At 34.8% G+C, this 19033-nt stretch overlaps 1 protein-coding gene across 28 annotated transcripts in view; it reads right to left on the bottom strand.

The window, feature by feature from the left end:
* The window catches only part of MEF2C (myocyte enhancer factor 2C), a 135280-nt gene that overhangs the window by 11815 nt on the left and 104432 nt on the right, over window positions 1–19033 (bottom strand). For 16 of the 28 annotated variants that reach the window (XM_041398276.1, XM_041398275.1, XM_041398264.1 and 13 more), the window contains 5 exons: window positions 17890–18076; window positions 16762–16809; window positions 8627–8719; window positions 3207–3379; window positions 907–1036 (listed from right to left, as the gene is read on the bottom strand). In XM_041398276.1, coding sequence (XP_041254210.1) covers window positions 907–1036; window positions 3207–3379; window positions 8627–8719; window positions 16762–16809; window positions 17890–18076 — 631 coding nt within the window. The remainder of the gene's footprint in view (window positions 1–906; window positions 1037–3206; window positions 3380–8626; window positions 8720–16761; window positions 16810–17889; window positions 18077–19033) is intronic. The other 12 variants (XM_041398285.1, XM_041398289.1, XM_041398282.1 and 9 more) reach the window with 3 other exon arrangements.

Raw genomic sequence — 19033 nt, 5'->3', positions numbered from 1 at the left:
GAATTAAAGAGGAAGCAATTAAACAACAACTAGCATAGTAATTTTCTTGTCACTTTGTAAGCCTTTTAATTTTAATTACACCAATCACATTAAGTTGCAGCAGAAAAAGAAAATCTTCCTCTTCGCTCAACTCATTGACTTGGGAGCAAATAGCGCACTAATAATTATTCTGTAATCTAGCACGTTTTACTGGGTCTGCCAGATCTAAAGCATTCTTAGCCTGTAAATTCACCATAATTGCAAAAGGACTGTCAGAAAGACTTGGAAAATATAATATTTTGGTTACAGTCTTCCTTGCAGAAGCCAGCAGGCAGCCTGCTTCTGAACAATGTATGTGTTCTCAAAACATGCTGGATCTATGTCACGGTGTGCACTCTGCACAGCAGCAATACACAACAGGAACTGTAAAGATGCCTTGAGGCTTCATTTCTGCACCCTCCCAGGTAGGAAGCTGTGATAGCCAGCAGAGTTACTGAACTCTGGTTGGAGATAGTGAAGCTGCTTATTTCCACTACCCTCATGGCTTTAGCATGGTGCACTCAACTGCATGAAATTATATCCAAGGAAGACTAAGAACTGTTAACTGTTTTAAGGTTGTTGGGTGGTTTTTTTTTTTTTTTTTGGTTTTTTTTTTTTTGGTGTGGTTTTGTTTGTTCATTGTTAAAGCCAATGAAATAAAGCTACCAAATCAGTTTTACTTCAAGCAAATCAGCTAACTTTGAAATAGATACATCTGAAGTTAGTGACAGGTACAGAATAAGCAAATGTAGTGCAAAGGCATAACAGCTATGAATTTTTCTTTTCAGTTTCTCCCAAAGAACATTAGCTAATTCATTTATACTGAGATAAACACTCATCTGCACCTTGCTCCCTTCCCCATCCTTTGCATTCTGCACCCATACTTACCAGTACCATATGTTGTTGAGATGGCTGATGGGTATCCTCCCATCCCTTGCCCTGGTAGAGTAGGAGTTGCTACGGAAACCACTGGAGTAGCCAATGACTGAGCAGACTGGGAGTTATTTATCCTTTGATTCTTTTAAGGTAAGTAAAATAAACATATTATTGACCAGTTTTAAATCAGTTGAGTGTATTTGCTTCCTGGGAATGTTTTGTGCATGAGAAATACAGGCTATTACAAATTTCTAGAAATTAATCATTTAACATGTGGCTTTGATGAACTCTGCCAACCCTATCATTTACAAGCTTTCAAGAGACCAGTTGTCACCATAGTAACCCATTACATCGGTATCTCCTAGGTAACTGAACTAGTAAGACTGATTTTATTGTGGATAGTAGAACAGATCGTGTGAAAAACTGAAGACATATATGACCTCTATTCCCATTGTTTTCCTTTTCACTCATACGGAAAAGAAAACCTACCACAAAACCCAATTAATCCCAAAAAGCAAAAGAAAAACCCTCAAACCCAGCTCTCCTGGGTTTTGAAAGTGAGGTGCACCCACAGACTGCTGAACACTGAACTATTACCGGTGGATGGAGCCCAGACTAGTTTGTTTTTTTGCAGTAAAAAAACCCTTCAAGGCTGTTAGATTGTACAGCAGTTACACACTACTTTTTAAATCCAGGGCACTAGGTGTTGCACTGTAAGAATTACACTAGAGAACTCTAATTATGTGAGTTGCAGGAAAAAAGGGCTAGAGAGCCACCAAAAAAGGTGGCTGTCATAAGGCTGCGCCATCTTCAACAACATAAGTTTACATGCTCTCCATGCATCACCAAAAAGAAAAATTAATTCTACCATGCTTAATTTGAATATGTGCAACAAGTGCATCTGACCTTCTATCACTATATTTAAAAGATTGCCATGACATATTTGTTCACAACATAGTTATTTTCCATTTTATTCCAACCAACAGTTTACCTACATCATAAGAATACTTGTGGTTTTTTTAAAATTTGTTATTAAGATGAACATCATTACCACTTACCAGAAGCAGATCAACATCCTCAGACTGATTGCATAGGAAAGGAGTGTTAAAAATTAGTAAATATAAATATTTACCAGGATGCAGGTTTTAGCTTAGGGAATATTTTCATATCATAGAGGCAGCAAATTAAACACCTTCTGAGCATATATTGGAAAAAATACACCTCACAGATCTCTTATTTGTCCTCCTTTTAATGGACTGTTTGACTCAATCATAAGAATGACCTATCCAGTTTTCAGCACAAGACTTTCTCCAAGAATTCATTTGTCTTCCACTATCCCATTGTTTGCATATTGTCATGCTGTACCTGACCACTCACAGAGTATCTTGGAAAATGTAATTTTTAAGGGGCTTGGAATAAATAATTTGATGCAGACAGCTTGTCATGCCTTGATCAACTTTAGTATTGCCGTGTAGGACTATTTGTCACCTTTTGACTTAGGAGGTAGCGTCACATTTATGAGCAGTTTTAGTTTGACGATTAATTTATTTTGCATCAAGCTGAAGAAGCCAACTTGGAAGTTGTTTTAATAATGTTTGTTATAAAATAGAAAACTGAATCACTTAAATTACTATCTTTTTAAATTAAGTTCACTTTTAATGTTAAATTACTCAAAAACAGCTTTACTTTACGCTGATGAACTTTTGAAAAGAAAGTGCAAGACATGGGGACACAATACCTTCCCAATTCAGCCTTCTAGCATAGTATATTGCCTAAATTTCACTAGTCCTGGCAGGAGATATAGAAATTTCATATTCCTTTTTCTCTTGCTCTGTCCATTATCATTACAAAATTCTCTTATCAATATCTCTTATCATTACAAATTTGGAGCTCACAGTGATAGGACTCAAATTAATTTGTTACTGTTAATATGCCATCTGCTAAGGGTCTGTGTGGCTAAATATTTAAGGCAAACATAATAAGCTAGAAATGCTCAGGGTTAAATTTAGCCTTTATAACAGTGTCAGGAAAGAGTCTTCCAGCTACTGGGAGAGGGACTGCAGAAGGTTAGGCTGTGCACAGTGAGGACATAGTTCCTATTTTGCAACTCAACAGACAAAAGGTAGGAAGTAAATAAGATTTCAAAAAAACCCCCTGAAACAATAAAGAGGCTCAGCCTACATCCTCAGCTTGATGTCAAGCCCCAGTTGGAAAAAAAAAAATCAAGAATTTAGTTTCCTGAGTGAGCCCTGAAATTCCTAAATAACTCTTATCTGAAGTAGATAAAAAGAAGAGCTTTGAAAATGCATTACCACTGATGGCATGGTACTCTTGCTGCCAGGTGGAATAAGCACACGGAGGTCTGGTTTACGATTGTTCATTCCCAAATTCATTGGAGGTGGAGATTTTGCTTGCATATTCTTGTTCAAGTTGCCAGGTGAGACCAGCAGACCTGGTGAGTTGCGGGGGTTTCCATATCCATTTCCTGTTAAGGTGAAAAAAAGAGGAAAAAAGAGAGAGAAGTTTGATGATGTCCACTGTATCTTTTAAGCCCTTCTAAAACTGTGAAATTAAAAACTCATGGTAAATATGTGTGTCATGTATCTTTACAGGAAAATACAACATGTGCTATATTTGGAACAACTGGTTTTCAAATGCTTTCTTTCATGGCTGCTGACGTCTCTGTGATGTCTGGAAATTAAACAGATGACACAATTTTGTTTACAGCACTGTAATTGTTTGTTTTTTTGTTTACAGCACTGTATTTGTTTACAATATACTGTGCCCTTGTAGCAGTCAACATCTGACATTTGCCTTACAAGAATCAGGAAAGTCAGATAATTTAAGGGCATAAAAACTGTCAAAGCTATTTCATATTTTCTTGACATCTACAGAAGATTGTGCCTTTTCTGACTCAGCCCTTTGCAGGTCATGATTTTTTTTTTTGGTTTTAAACAAGGGATGAGTTATAGCAAGGCTATAATTGCCACAAAAGGTGGCGGGAGGACCAGAAGGATTCATAAATTCTTTTGGCTCTTTTTCACTACACTTCTTGGATCTGGTTCTGTAAACACTAAAATCAATGGGAGCAAGATAATAACCTTACTGGAAAACACCACCATATCTTTCATCTTCTCTCTTATGCAGGCCCCAGGAACACTTCTGACAAGCAAATGTTTCCATTATCTTTTTTAGGAAAGAGTATTCTCTCAGTCATAGAGAGGGAATAGCATGAAAATTAATATGGAAAGAGAAAGCCTTTACCTTGGATAAATACCAGAGAAACAAATGCTATGGAAGACTTTCTTTTCTGAGCTCAACTTTTGTTCACAAGCTGCAACACACAGACTAGAATTTGTGTGAGAAGATAAACTAGTCAGTGTGGCAGAGTCCTCTGGAACTCCCAAATTTCCTCTGTTTTCCCAAAGTCAGTGAAGACCACAGTATCTCACCCAATCCTCCCCAGTGTGAAATGGTGTTTATAGCCCTAAAGAACATAAATGGATTATGGAACTAAATTTGATAATGTCTATGAGGTGGGCATAAAAATGACAGTACATGACAGCAATTTGCTCTTCTGGTCAGGATAATGAAGTGTGTCTGAGCCTGACTAAGATTTTCAAGTTCTTAATCCTCAAGTGCAAGGATGCAAGCCACTTGTATTTATCAAATCAGAAAATCCATGGAAATAAAATTTGTGAAAGGCTATTAAATATAAAAACACCACTTCAGGCTTTGGAAGACCCTGAACTGTGAACACTAGTATTATGCCACAGAAAAATTATCAAAAACTGCTTGAATTCTGTACTTGTCAGGTACCTTCAGTAACTGGTCTGGTCTGGTCTGGCTTGTTTTTTCTCACAATTTCTATTATCATGATCTCCAAGACATTGCAATATAATGAAAATTTAAGAGCACTCAGATCACTTCTAATATTCTGTATTAAAATGATTTTGGAAATTTTGCACTAAAATATTTTTCATAGTTAATCTTGTTATTTATTTCCTTAATAATATCATACAGCTAGGAAAACAAAATGACTTCTGAAATGTATTTTAGACTTTCCAAGCAAATTCAGTAGAGTGCTTTCAAAGGCTTTTAATTTTGTACCAGTAGGCTTTTTTTCTCAAAATGAACAATTGTCCTCAACATAGAGGAGCTAACTATTATGCTCTAATTAATGCTATGTGTTACTGGTGGTGAAAGATGGTGAAATCAGGTGGTGAAAGGTGAAAGGTGGTGAAATCAGAAGGGGCATTTTGAATATACAACAGTATTTTCTACTACAAACCACACTGCATTTTAAAAAATTTGTCTTCTACAAACTGAATACTGAAAATCAAGATGTGAAGTGATCAACAGAAAAAACTGAAGCAAAACTAAGGTTTCTCTGGTGTCATACCTTCATACAGGAGGTATTTTAGCAGCAGGATGTAAAACTGTCTGTGAAATCTGTCACATGACAAGGATTTGCTTAGAGAGTGGCAATGGAACTGTTTGAAGCAGCACTGAGTTTTTTCCAGTTCTAACAATATAGACCTAAGATATATAGCAAAATGGATTCCACTGTACTCTATATGTTTCTAGTTGTGATTTTTAGAGAATAAATCACCTTACAAGAAAGAGCTCCCATTTCCTACATAAGATTTACTTAATATTATATACTATTAAGAAATAGTGCTTAGGGGAAAGAGTGCTTCTTTATAAAGCTTTATTCTGCAGAAACATTCATCTGACCTTTACTAATGTGAAATAGTATGAATTATTACGTTTATATTTTAAAAACATCAAATTCTTTTATAGAACTACTTCAATAATTTCTTTCCCAGCAGATTTCTGCTGTTCATGGCATATTAATGCCTGCTAGCATTTTGAGGCCATGTAATAGTTCCTCTTTCCAGTCACCAAACTTATTCTTCTGGTATAGTGAGGATTCAGGAATGAATCCGAAATCCTCACTATATAAGACTATGGACCTTATACCAATAATACAGAAACCTATCATTTGGAAATCAGAGATTTCCAATGCACAGAGATTTTCCACATGCATGCATGTGGTTTAAAGATAAGAAGAGTCTGCATGGAAACCAGTTCTTTAAACTGTACTCTTTTAATTCAAGAGGGCTGTGGCCTGCTCTAAGGCAGCTGTCCCACTTTCAGACAAATCCACCAAAGAGAATGGCCTCATTTACATTCAGAGGCAAAACAAATGCGTAAGATTTCTAATGTACAAATTAAATCTTCCTTCATGCTATACTTTAAAATTATACTCTGCCTGGACAAATATCAATTTAGATGTGATCATATGCAGAACATCTCATTCTGCTATCCACCTGAAAGCACAAAAATTATATGCCATATATGAATGGATTTCCTGATTATAGATCATAAGAAAATGAAAACCAGATGGATTTTAGAGCAAGTTGGTTTCCCATTTTTATTTGATAAAAAGCCATATTTTTAATGGAAGAGAACATTTTTAAACATTACAAACAGATTCTATAAGGCATAATGAAAACAATGAAAACAGAAACAGTGGATGCACAAATTTTAAAGGGCATATGGCAGAATTTGTAAATCTATAGCATTTTTAATTCAACAAGTTTTCAGAAAAAAATATTTTTCCTTGTATTGTTTGTTATACTGACTTGTAAGAGTAAAATATTATATTCAGAAAAGAGCTTGTTTCTAGACAAGCTAGTGGAGCAGCATGTGTCATGAAATGCAGTGCCAGACTTTGTATTTGGACTAATGGGAGAATGTAAAGACAAATACTTTTTGAGCACAGAACACTCCTCTTGGACATGCTCTCACATTTTGCATTTCGGCACAAGTGCCATTGACTCTAGAATGAATTCTGTCCAAGTACAAACTGCATGATTAATCCCTGTAATTTCACTTTTCAAAAAACTCGGAAAAGTTATTTTTGTGCACTGATAGTTATTCAATCAAGAATAATTATTTAAAAAAATCCATTTAATAATGAAAAACTACATTTTTAACTGTGCTACAAATTAATGTATTACTGTCTTAAGTATCTTAATCTTAAATTTTAAGATTTTAAGGATACCAGAAGGGCACAAGCTTAATCAGGACAGAATAGAGTGCAAAGTTTAGTTCTCTCCTTTCATCCCCTATTAGTAACACCCATACCTTTAAAGGAGTTTTGGTCATTGGTGTTACAGGGGTTGCAAAGTGGCTGCAATTCTGAATATTCTCAGAGTTAGGACAATAAATTTATACTGAGCATTTAAGCCAGGAAACTTTCCACATGTTAAGGTAGCGCAAATGAGAGAAGAGTAACTTTTTTCCTTATCTCTCAACATTCTTGAACATAATTTTAATAATTCAAAGTCTTTAAGTCTTGAAAAATTGGAAAATTTTAGAACTTTGATTTCTTGAACATTTGAAGCTGTCATGTTCCTACTTGTTCCTTTTTTCTTTTTTTTTTTTCTTTTTTTTTCTTTTTTTTTTTTTTGTGATTTCAAAGATATAGAGATATAGATATAGAATGAAAAATTCTCTAAAGAACTAAACTGGAAGAAAGAAGTACAAGATACACAATTTGTATGTTGTTTATTTGATCTCTTATTTGTTTATTCTAGTGCTTTTCACTGACAATATGGGTTGAGAATTTACAAGATCCTTAGGAATCTGAGATTAATTTTAACACAAAATGAACTTTCAAATTCTTGAAGGAGTTCCTCCTCTTGAAGGAGGAACTTGCTCATTTCAAGTTTCCAATAAGTGTACACTTTTACTTGTGAAAGCTTTAATATTTCTCCCAAGATGAATATATACATTGGATTTCTTGGAGGAATTCTACTTCCTATTTGGTTATACTAAATGCATATGTCATATATATGATATTTTGACTGATCACCAAGGCTCTAAAGAAGAATTTTAAGTACAGAATTAATATATATAAACATGAGAGCAAAGTATTCTGCAAATTATCTCTACTTCAAAATATATTCATACGTATGAAAGAATCAATAAAAATTTTGCCAAATTTGCATCCAGTTTTTCTCTGTTTTCTCAGTTTATTTTCCTATTTTCTGTAGGAATGGTAATTGTTCTTAATAATAATTAAAAGGTAATGAAAAGTTTCCTTTTCTCTCTTACTTTATTTCTTTTGTATTTTTTTTCCATACACACTAAAAGAAGCTATGGTTTGTTACCCAAAATAAAAAGATAGCAACAACAAAGAACTAATGCTAGGAAGATGTACTGTTGTTCATCTAAAAATAATTTAAAAAAGAGGTTACTGAAAATTCTTACTCACATGTCATGTTTGTCACATTTCACAGCAGACAACTGTAACTAACTGCAAATGGGAGAAGAAAACCAATCTGCTGCTACCCTCATCCAGAGAAAAAGGAAATCTTCACTTTTAAATAGCTGCCCATTCCCACTACACTCAACTTAACTGAATGGACCTTCTTAACTGAATTATAAGGAGTCAACTCATACAGATGTGGTATTAAGAAATCTAATGACTTTGTGTGGAAGAATTCTCAAACATCCTGTGAAAGAATCAGCTACTTTTTCAGGAGGGCTGAAACAGGATGACAGTTCAGAGAACACACAGACTTTTGGAAGAATGAGAGAAGAATGAGAAGAAAACTATCTCAATGACTCTGTTAGTTTTAAAATTAATCATTTAGAAATATAAATATATGGTAGAGATTTCTACATCAACAGAAGTCTAAGCCACCTCTCTTTAACTCACCCATTCTTGCCATGCAGGTCCTATAACTGTCAATGGGAACTTGCTCTTTAAGTTTAAAAAGATGAAAAGCGCTCTGATGGCATTGCAGTTGTCCTGCGTGTAGGATGAAAGACCATGAGAACAGAAAACTGATCTGTGCATCGTACCTCATGCAAACACTTCACTGCTGGGTCAAGTGCATGGCAAGCTAACCTGATCACAAACACTGTGGTTATGTTTTATTGCTATAATAAGAGTTGTACTTAAATGTTTCTAAATTAGTACATCCAGTAAGTATTCTCTGACTTTAGGAGTTCACACCTTAAAAAAAATAAAAAAGAAGTAAAACTGGTATCTGACTCTTTGAATTAGCCTGTGGCTACCCACACAAGCACCTTGAGAAACCCGTCAAAACAATTCTCATTGCAATTAGTCTTCCCAGGTGGCAGGCAGATATTTCAGCACATGGACTCCCTCCTTGCAATCCTTGGAAATAGGGTTGTATATCATAGACAATGAGGGTCTGTAATAAGTTATACACTTAGAGAAGGGGGAATGTGCTTTCTTCTTCAAGGACGATCATCACTATTCCTTTTTTTCTTTTATTTTCTTGGTTTTTTAAATTTTACTTTTAAAATCAGCAAAGAAACAGAGCACTAGATGATCCAAGTTAAGGTCCTGTTTGTGTTTTTTCAGTCTTCCCCTACAATTACTATTGCCAGTATACCTATAATCTAATGTCCAGTCATGGCTCTTACCATGGTAAAAAAGGTGTCTTACCATGGTAAAACAGGTCTCCTGCCTCTGCCACTGGTGTTGTATGTACTGCCATGAGGAGATAGCACAGTGCAATGTCCCTGACCTTGCATAGTGCTCTGTTCTCACTCTCATTTGACATTTACAAATGTTAAGTCCATGTTCTGCACTAGGAATGCACTAGTCTTCCACACTAATGTGTTGTCTAACAGGAGAGGCCAGTGCCTCTCCTATTAGTGATAAGGTGGTTGTCTGAAACTTAGCTTGCATCACAGCTTTTCCAAAAAATCTTAGTGAATCTCCAACTTACGGGCATAGCCCTGATCTCCTAGCATGTGAACAACTCATATGTGGCACTCCCCTGAGATGTGAGATAAACATCTATCCTAAATGTGTTTTCAGGACTTAACCATGCTCTTATAATTACACTAGTTGAAAATATGCTCCATTCTAGTCCTGTTTATGCAAAAAAAATGAGAAGTTATTTGTTTTTTTTTTTTTTACTATGGGTTGTTTCAACATTGTGATAATTGAGAAAAAGAAAGCAACGCCAGAATGTGACTTACGTCAAAGAGAAAACTATATTGCTGAAAAATGTATTTCTTTCTGAAGATATATAGGAGAAAAATGCATTCCTGGGAAGAAGAGAGAACTTGACTGCCAGAAAGAGACTTTTGACAAATCATGACACAGAATCACAGAATGGCTTGGGTTGGAAAAAACTTTAGAATACTCAGATCCAAACCCCCTGCTAAGGGCAGGGACACCTTTTGCTAGAAGTTACTCAAAACTCTATGCAAGGTGGCCTTCAGCACATCCAGGAATGGGGCACTCACAGCTTCTCTGGGCAGCCTGTGCCAGAGTCTTACAATCCTCAGTCAATAATTCCTTCTGAATACCTAATCTAAACCTGCCCTGTTTCAGTTTGAAGCCATGATCCCTCTGTCAATCATCTGTTTTTAACAAATTATTTGTTGATGACAAATGATTTCCTTTCTGGGCTATATGAAGTCAATTATCATTATGAGGAAACTGCTTTTCAATGAAAAATATTTCAAGACAAGTATAGTTCCAATTATAAACAGGATGCCTTATTTGAAAAGATACCTAACCCATCCCTGTCTCCTTTGGCTTCTATTATTGGGAGACTGCCCCAACTGTTAGCACAGGAAAAGTGACCTTGTAAGAGATTTGGAAGACAAAGGGAATGGTTGGATTCCATATCTTAATTGGTGGATCACATTGAAAGTTAAAGGGCAGGGGTCATGTTAACTTAATACTGTCAGGAACTTCATGTGGGGCTGCAGTCACAGCTTCAGGAGGTTAAAAGCATTTCTTGTTTTCTTTCTCACAGCAAAGTCCTTGCTCCAGTCCAGATCCAAGAGGCATCAGCTACTCCTTTCAGGACTGAGGATAGGCAGGAAATACAGACATTTTTCTAATTTGCAACGCCTTCTTCTATTTTCTGAATTTGAACAAGAATATGTATTGCAGTGTGCAATAGAAGACAGTGTTGTGTCTTAATGAGCAAGTATGCAGACAAAAAAAAACCAGTGAAATTCCTGTCTTATTTAAAGAAAGCATAAAATTCCCCCAGACTTCAATTGGAAAGGGATTTTATCTAAAGAACACAAATTAGTCTTGAGGAATATTTGAAACTTCTTGTAATAAAGGAAGTCAATCATGTCTGTCTTTAAGATCTCATTTACAAAGAACCAGTTTATAGGACTCAGTTGTTCATCAATGTGAACTTAGGGCTTTTTGAAAACCTTTCAAGCTGTCTTTTTATAAATACAAATATTGATACATTGTTATTAGAGACAGAGAATAACTAAATATGTTACTAAGTCGATATCACCATGATATTTTATGAAACTCCTTTGCTAGGATTTTTCTCCTATTCTAGCTGAGAAGCCTCAGAAAAGAAATGCAAACAATAACTACCTGATGGCTGTGGAATGTGGTCTGAACATTGCTTACCAACAGATGCACCTTTGATTGGTCCATGTGGATTGTTTCTACTTAATGACCAACAATGGTCCAGCTGTGTCAGACTCTCTGCGAGTCATGGGTTTTTGTTATTTATTCCATTCCATTCCTTTCTAGCTTTCTGATGGATCCTTTTTCTCTATTCTTTGTAGTATAGTTTTAGTATATAATTTTAATATAATATAATATCATAATATAATAAATCAGCCTTCTGAAACATAGAGTCAAGATTCTCATTTCTTCTCTCGTCCAGGGACTCTCGAACACAACCACAAGTCAACACTTACACAACTGGTAGAAGCCTAATAAAGGCCAAATTTTTACAGATTTTCATTGAAGTCTACTGAGAATGGGCTTGCATGGGTCTCTTTGATAAGAGGTCACATGAATTAGTTGAAGACAGACACATCCAAGCTTTGTATATGACACCCACTGCAAGATTTTAATTTTTTTTTATATGAACAGCAGCATCTAGCCTTTCTCAAAATTTCATTTGTGAGTTTTGTGTGTTATTTGTAACTTGGAATTAGAGTTGGAAAGGCCTGTGTTGACTGACTACATAGGTATAAAATTCAGTAGATAGACTATTTCCTTCATACCATGTATTAGACCTGTCAAACAAGTTTTAGTGTTCTGCCTGCTTTGACAAAATCTCCTACCTGAAACAATGTAGGAACTTCCCCTGAAACAATGAAAAAAAAAAGCATCTATCATCTAATCTATGTGTCTATCTATCTATCTATCTATCTATCTATCTATCTATCTATCTATCCATCTATCCATCTATCCATCCATCCATCCACCCATCCTACTATGTATTCATCTCTATGTATACAGATATATATTCTTATATGGAGAAAACCTTGGAAGAGGAACACTTAAAGGCGTAATACAAGCGGAAAAGGAAAACCAGAGCAGTTACATTTTTAATTTCTTATCCCACTTCATGGTTTTAAGCCAACTTGCCAATTTATGAATTCTTATTGTTTGGATTTGGCTCTATTGCATCACAAACTCTGTTATGAATAACTGTGTGTCCTTTCTTTTGTGCTGTGAGATTCCTTAGACAGGAACTATTTACTTCTGTATCACATTTTGCCCAGTCTTTGGGCCAGAAGTCTGTGGATTATTGCACTCAAGTAATATGGGACAACAACTTATCATGCTCTCTGTGGCAAAGCCAGTTACCGCCTTACTAATAGGTAACCCATAAACTGTGGTTTGAGAAATAGTTCTCCAAGCTCATTTGTTTATTTAACATATTTCACACTTGTTGTCCAAGAATTACCTTCTCTTGGCTATACCAAGCATGATGTCAGGGTAGAGTGAAGAATACTTATGTAACATTTCAATTTATTTAATTTGTTTGTTTATTTATATTTATAGCTCAAAAAGTCTTTAATGCAGCTAGATGTCTTTGAAATCATTGCTTAATTTTGGTACTGCTTGTAAGCTTAATTGGGCAGATTGCACATCTTTTTACTAAATCACTCTTTGAGGATATACCATCCAGATTGCCTCTACCCTGAGGGAATATAAATTAAAAATTGCTACTATTACACCATAGCCATATAGCCATAATATAGCCATATTCCCATGTGGCAAGAAATACTAGTAAAATATATAATACATTCACCCATAGTCAATACACTACCCAGAAAAGGAAAAGGAGAATGAAAACACTAGAAAATTATGATACTGGCTGGAACTTCAGGACCTCAGCCTTCAGAAGATGAGAAGCCAGTTGCTGGCCTGTGGCTAATTTCCAAAAGGAAATGACTTGCTGCTGATTCATGATATGCTGCAGATTCAATACAGGATTTCATTATTAAGAAACATGGGATAAATTTTTCACAATACAATGCTGATCTATTCAGTTTCTAGTGCTTTTTAATAACAGGTTTAATGGTAGTTTGAAGATGTTAGATTGAAAGACAGCAAGTGTTTCTGTGACAGTGTTTGTAGAGCTCCAACCACTTTAGAATAACTTTCTCCTTTAGTTTAATATTAATGTCAAGATGGAGGCAGTGCAGAAATTGAATAGACAAACAAATATATTACAGAAGTAAACAGTTGAAGTAGGTATATATTTTATTATACCCATCATGAATTTAAAACTTGAGATGGAAATTTTCCTTTTATTTTATTATTTACAGTTGTTTTAAGTCTATAGAAGTGCTGTTGATATGAATTGGCTCATTCCATTCAAAGGAAAACTTTATTACAAAATACAAAATACCTTTCTCTGAAAGCCGTACAAAAGGAAAAATAGGACCCAGTCTAAAAGTAGAACTCACTTTGAAAATCAAAAGTTCAAAGGACAGATGCAAAGAAAGACTGTTCTGTTTTAAATCTTTAAAACTATTAAAAAATAATAGTTTTCTATCAAACTTTCAACCTAAACAATATGCCACTGAATAAAAATTGAGTTGAGATAATTGACAGTACTAAAACCTCACAGACACTTATTTGTGTTCAAGTTGCCTTTAAGAGTTTTGTTAAAGACTACAGTCTATTAAAATTAAAAGAACTTCAGGTAGTCTATTATATAAACAGGTAAATACATCACTTAGCCTTCATATTAGTTATGAAGTAAACTAAAATGGATTTAGAGCATGCCTATTGGGGTCCAAAAAGTTCTTGTTCTGTCTTTCAATCAAAAGCCTCTCTTTTGAGGAAATAGTGTCAAAGACATTACTGATTACAAAGACATTAGCAATGATACGAAATGTGAAGATCACTCCAATTTTGTTGACATGTTAGAAACTACTCACTCAGTGTTTGGCTGAGAACAAATTTACTCTTATTTACTCTGAGACAGCATTCGTTAACCTTAAAAATACCATACGTGGTAATTAGTTGTGTAATAAAGAAGTACTCAACTTTCTAAGTTCTATTTATGTCTTAGGTTAACTCCCAAGGTAAATTGTGGATGATTCTAGTGTTACTACTTGAAATAATCCAAGGCAATGAAAAAACATACTTCTTTAAACACTGTCTTAAATAATCATTTTCCATTTCTCATATTGCAGTAATAATGCAATTTATTTTGATGTAATTTATTGAAGTAGTGCAGAAACTGAGGACCGGTGGTAATAACAAAAAGTAGTTTGATTTTATAGTGACAGAAATGAAATTGTTTAGACTTTTTTTCTTGGAGTATATTATATTGAATATATGCTATTTTTTCACATTGTGGAAAAATGCAAATTCAGAAGGTTCTAATTTGGCCAGAAATATAAACCCAAACATGATCATGCTACCAGCTTCTCAGATGCCAGAAAGAAGAAAACGCACAGGTTTTTGTTTCTTGTGAAAAATGATGAACAAAGAGAACTTTTTATGTTTATTCTTCTTCACTTTAAAGAAAGATGACTGTTCAAAATAGCGCCATTGTGGAATGATACAACTAAGACAGAGGATTCAACCTTATAGTACTTTTCCATCTTCCTTCAGCCCTTTATCTAATTCTTCCTTTAAAGAGATTTAGAAAACATTTCTTTAATGATGTTTAAAGCTTTTATTTTCCAATAAAGAACAAAGACTATTCCTGCAATTAAATATTTATGATGTATTCTCAGCAATGTTCCTCATATATATACCGCTCAAATAAATTGCTTACTCCAAAATTGCATTGCTTGAGAGCTTAATGCAAGTCCTTAATTTTTGATTAAGAATAATCAAACCATTTCTTCTTATGCTTAAGTATGCTTTTAATATATTTCCAAAAAAATCTCGCATTTAGAAAGAAAATAAATTTTTAGCTGGTGTAGTGATATACAGATTTTATTAAGAGAAAGGATTATTAACAGAAATGCACATGCAGATGAATTTTTATTTTAGTATGGCCCTGTTTTAAAATGAAACACTGCCTTCTTTACTAAATGCTTTTCAGGGTCTATTTAAAGGAAGAGGAGGCCAGTAATGAGGTGATGATATTTCTATATGAGCCAGGAGAGGGAGCTCCTTAATAGGGCGATCAATTCCTATGTCAGTCCCTCTGCTGCTGTTCCTGAAGTTCTGCTCAAGCTTACAAGTAAGATGAAATGTGAACACTGCAGAACGAATATTTCTTTAGCGCTGTTTCAGAGGTTAACAGGAGACAATAGAAAAAAACATAATTTTCTGTCACCCCTTTTTTTTTTTTTTTTTTTTTTGAGAACAAAGGAGACTGATAGTGAAGTTTTCATGGTCTGCCTTCCCTACTCCAAAATTAATACGAAATGACTCCCTAAAGCTTTAGTATGTGTTTAAAGTGCCTTTCTGGTACAGTGCTGTGCGGCTCTAATTGTACTGTGAATGCATCGCACAAATATCTGTGACTCATCTACGTGTGAAAATAAAAGGGGAGTGGAGGTCCCTAATTCAGGCTGAGAAAAGACAGGGGAGAAAAACCCTAAACCATTACATCTAAAATTTCTTTATAGGTGATTTTAACAGACAATATTGGAATTGCCATTTATATCAGCCTTGATTTATAGTGCACAAAATTGATCTTCCAACTATTTTTCCGTACAATTCTCCCTGAGAGCAGTTACCCAAGCAAAACATCATGCCTTACCACTCAGTTATTTTCTGTGAATATATGTTTACTTCTCAAACTGCAAAAGTAATTTTGACATTGTCTTTTGTAATCTGTATTTGTCATAATGCAACATCGCTGATATTGCTAACAGATCACTGAGTTTACTGAGCAAAAGGGACTACTCTGACAACATTGCTTTGATAACACAGACCTCAGCAAGTACAGTTCTTGGTAGTTCCAAGGGAGTAGGACTAAATGGCATATCTTTTTCTCTGCCTGGGTATTTTGAAAATCTTTATCTGTTGTGTATCAAAGCAGTAAGCAAATACATATGACAAAGCTTAAGTTAATTACTAATTATTTAAGTAAATGCTAACAGATTTTGCTGTCTTAGAGCAGAGGTTTGAAATACAGTTCACACACAGTATATTGAAATACAATGAGCAATTCACTATTGAAATCTTTATTCAAGCTTAAATTAATAAAATGAAGACCTAATTCCACTCAAGTCAATGGCAAACCTTCCCAGGATGCAAAAAGGATCAAAGTTTCTCACACTGACCCCACCAGGAGTTTTTCTGGACCAAGGCAAAGCAATGTACCCAAAAGTTTTTATGGAAAGGCTAATGTGAAGGGAATCAGACATTTGTTTCTGTGGAATTTGTTGAGGTGCAAGATTTTTGATCCTGCTGGAAAACAAGACTCTTTCTACTAATAACAGAAGCACAAATGCCAGTGAATGCTCCACAACCCAGCTGTGGGAATTCAAAAAATCCTAATGGATTTTTACTATCCCCTCTCCAAAATGGAGCTATTTTAGAACTCAGCTTTTGAAGTAAGTCCTTTATTCACTTGAAAAAATAAATAGAATTTTTTCTCTCTTTACCTGCACTGGTGCCTGCACCGGTTGTGAGGTCCCCACCCATCAGGCCACCTGGGAGTTTGAAAGGAAATGTAAATGAGCACAATAAATTACAACACTCAAACATTCAAAATATTTTCTCTACCTTCAATCAGCCTGCTGTAGTACCCGTTATTTCTTTCGTCTGACTTCAACACACAGTTGAATCAGACCCATAATTATAAAATCATGATGTTTAATGTTACCTGTATAAGACACTTGCCTTTCAAGGACAAACAAAATATGGAGTACCCATAATTTCCTTATTTTAGTTTTATGCTTCCACAGCATATGAAAAATTATGTTTGAAAGCTATGTATAGTACTCCTTCATTTGAAAACTGTCTTTAGTTGAATGCTAGTCAGAAAAGTAAAGGATTGGGAGGAAGAGGCTGAAGATTCCTTGAGAAGAATGTAACTCAGAATAAATACATACTCATAGTTTTTAATTTCCTCAGCCTTTCACAGACATTCACACTAAGGATTTTTAAAACTTCTCTTTGCACTTGGAGACCTCAAATGATTATTTGAACCTGGTATACTTAAAGATCTTGATGTTGCTGGAGGCAGACAGATTGAAACAACTTAATCCCCACTTACCCTAATCAGAGACAAGCTCTGGTCATCAACAGAAAAAATGTATTTGTTCTTGCTATGTAAAGTACTGAAGTACAGAGCTCAATTAACATTAACCCATCAAGGAACTTGTGAGTGAATCAATATAAATCAGCATGTAGACTGATTATTTAAGTAATCAGTGTTCTAATTTGCTTCAAATTTTGCATTGGCTACATTTTCTTCCCTGCTTTATGTTATAATGAGTACTTGCAAGAACTAAGTAGATAAGCTGCCTTTTTATGAAAAATCATGCTGTCTGCCCTTCTGTCCTTTATTGACTTCACTGATTTCCTTCAATCTTAGTCAATATTCAGTAGTCAGGTTTTTTTTTTTTTTTTTTTTTTTTTTTGTCTCTTGATTTTTCAACACAGCAGTTTTAGACAAGTTCTTATGACTGTTAAGGTTCTTTTTTCTTGGAGTACAATTCAAAGTGACCCAAAGCATGCAAGGAGCTGATAGTAGAGCATTTGAAGGAATGGGATTGAACAGAGCCTACCTGTGTTACCTGCACTTGGAGGCCGATGTGTCACACCAGGAGACATGCTATTCCTTTGCAAAGAAGGATGAGCCAGTGGTAAAAGGTTGGGGTTTCCCAGTGAGCTGACTGGGTTACTGTATACCAAACTGTTGTGGTTGGACACTGGAATAGAAACTGGCATCTCAAAGTTTGGTGGTGGAACAGCCTGTACAAGCAAAAATGGAAAACAAATACGAGAATAGTACAAAACTGAAACAGCCTTTAAGTACAGTAACTCTGTATTTAGTTCAAATATTTTGTACATGGTGGTTAAAATATTTGTACTTTCCCCTTTCCCCTAAGACTCAAGAGTATCAAAATAATTACCAAGTGTTTTAAATATGATTTTTCAAATAATGATTTCATCTTCCTTTAACCCAGCTTGCACATTTATTTCGTGAGACCTAGAAAGACTTTCTTCATTTTTTCTACTTTTTTTTTTTTGTTTAAAACAAACCTCTGCCTAATGCAGCATAATTTTCTATTTGTTTCATTCTTTGAAGTCCTAATTGTTCACTTATCACTTTAATCTAGTATCATAGATTACTGCAAGATCAAGATTACATGACAATGGTGACTTCATTACATGGAAAAAAAATTGGAAGGGATGGAATACAAAAGGGAAGGCTCTAATTTCAGCTTGTGTTGCTTTAGCAACCAGAATTATCCCAAGTCACATAAAAGATGCCAGTACAGTAAAGCATTTTTAATGAGTTTCTATCTTAGCTTGGAAGGGCTTAAAAAAAGTAAAGTTCTCCTCAGGGACAGCTAACAAATACAAGAAATTTAGATACACACTAGTCTTTGTGGGTTATTTTTCCTATTTTCATACCTAATAACAAAAACTTCTCCTGAGACGCTTCCCTTTGCAAGAATGTTTAAAAAGTCACAAAACCTGCAAATAATGTACCACACTAATAGAGGTTGTGAGGAGATGCATGTCTCATTATGCTCTTAGGAATCTCAGTTCAAGATTCCTTGGCGGTTGTGAGTTTGTTGGTTGGGTTTCTTGGGTAGCAATTGCTTGAATTTCTATAAAAGTTACGACTACATTAGAAATCCATATTTAATTCATTTGTTTTAAAAATTAAGTTTTAAAAATTCTTGTCTTTTTGATCAGAAA

Source organism: Onychostruthus taczanowskii, unplaced genomic scaffold (assembly GCF_017590055.1).
Source record: "Onychostruthus taczanowskii isolate IOZ18803 unplaced genomic scaffold, ASM1759005v1 scaffold143, whole genome shotgun sequence".
Taxonomy (NCBI): domain Eukaryota; kingdom Metazoa; phylum Chordata; class Aves; order Passeriformes; family Passeridae; genus Onychostruthus; species Onychostruthus taczanowskii.
Note: the sequence above shows the minus strand (reverse complement) of the source record. Positions and strands in the feature narration are given on the sequence as shown.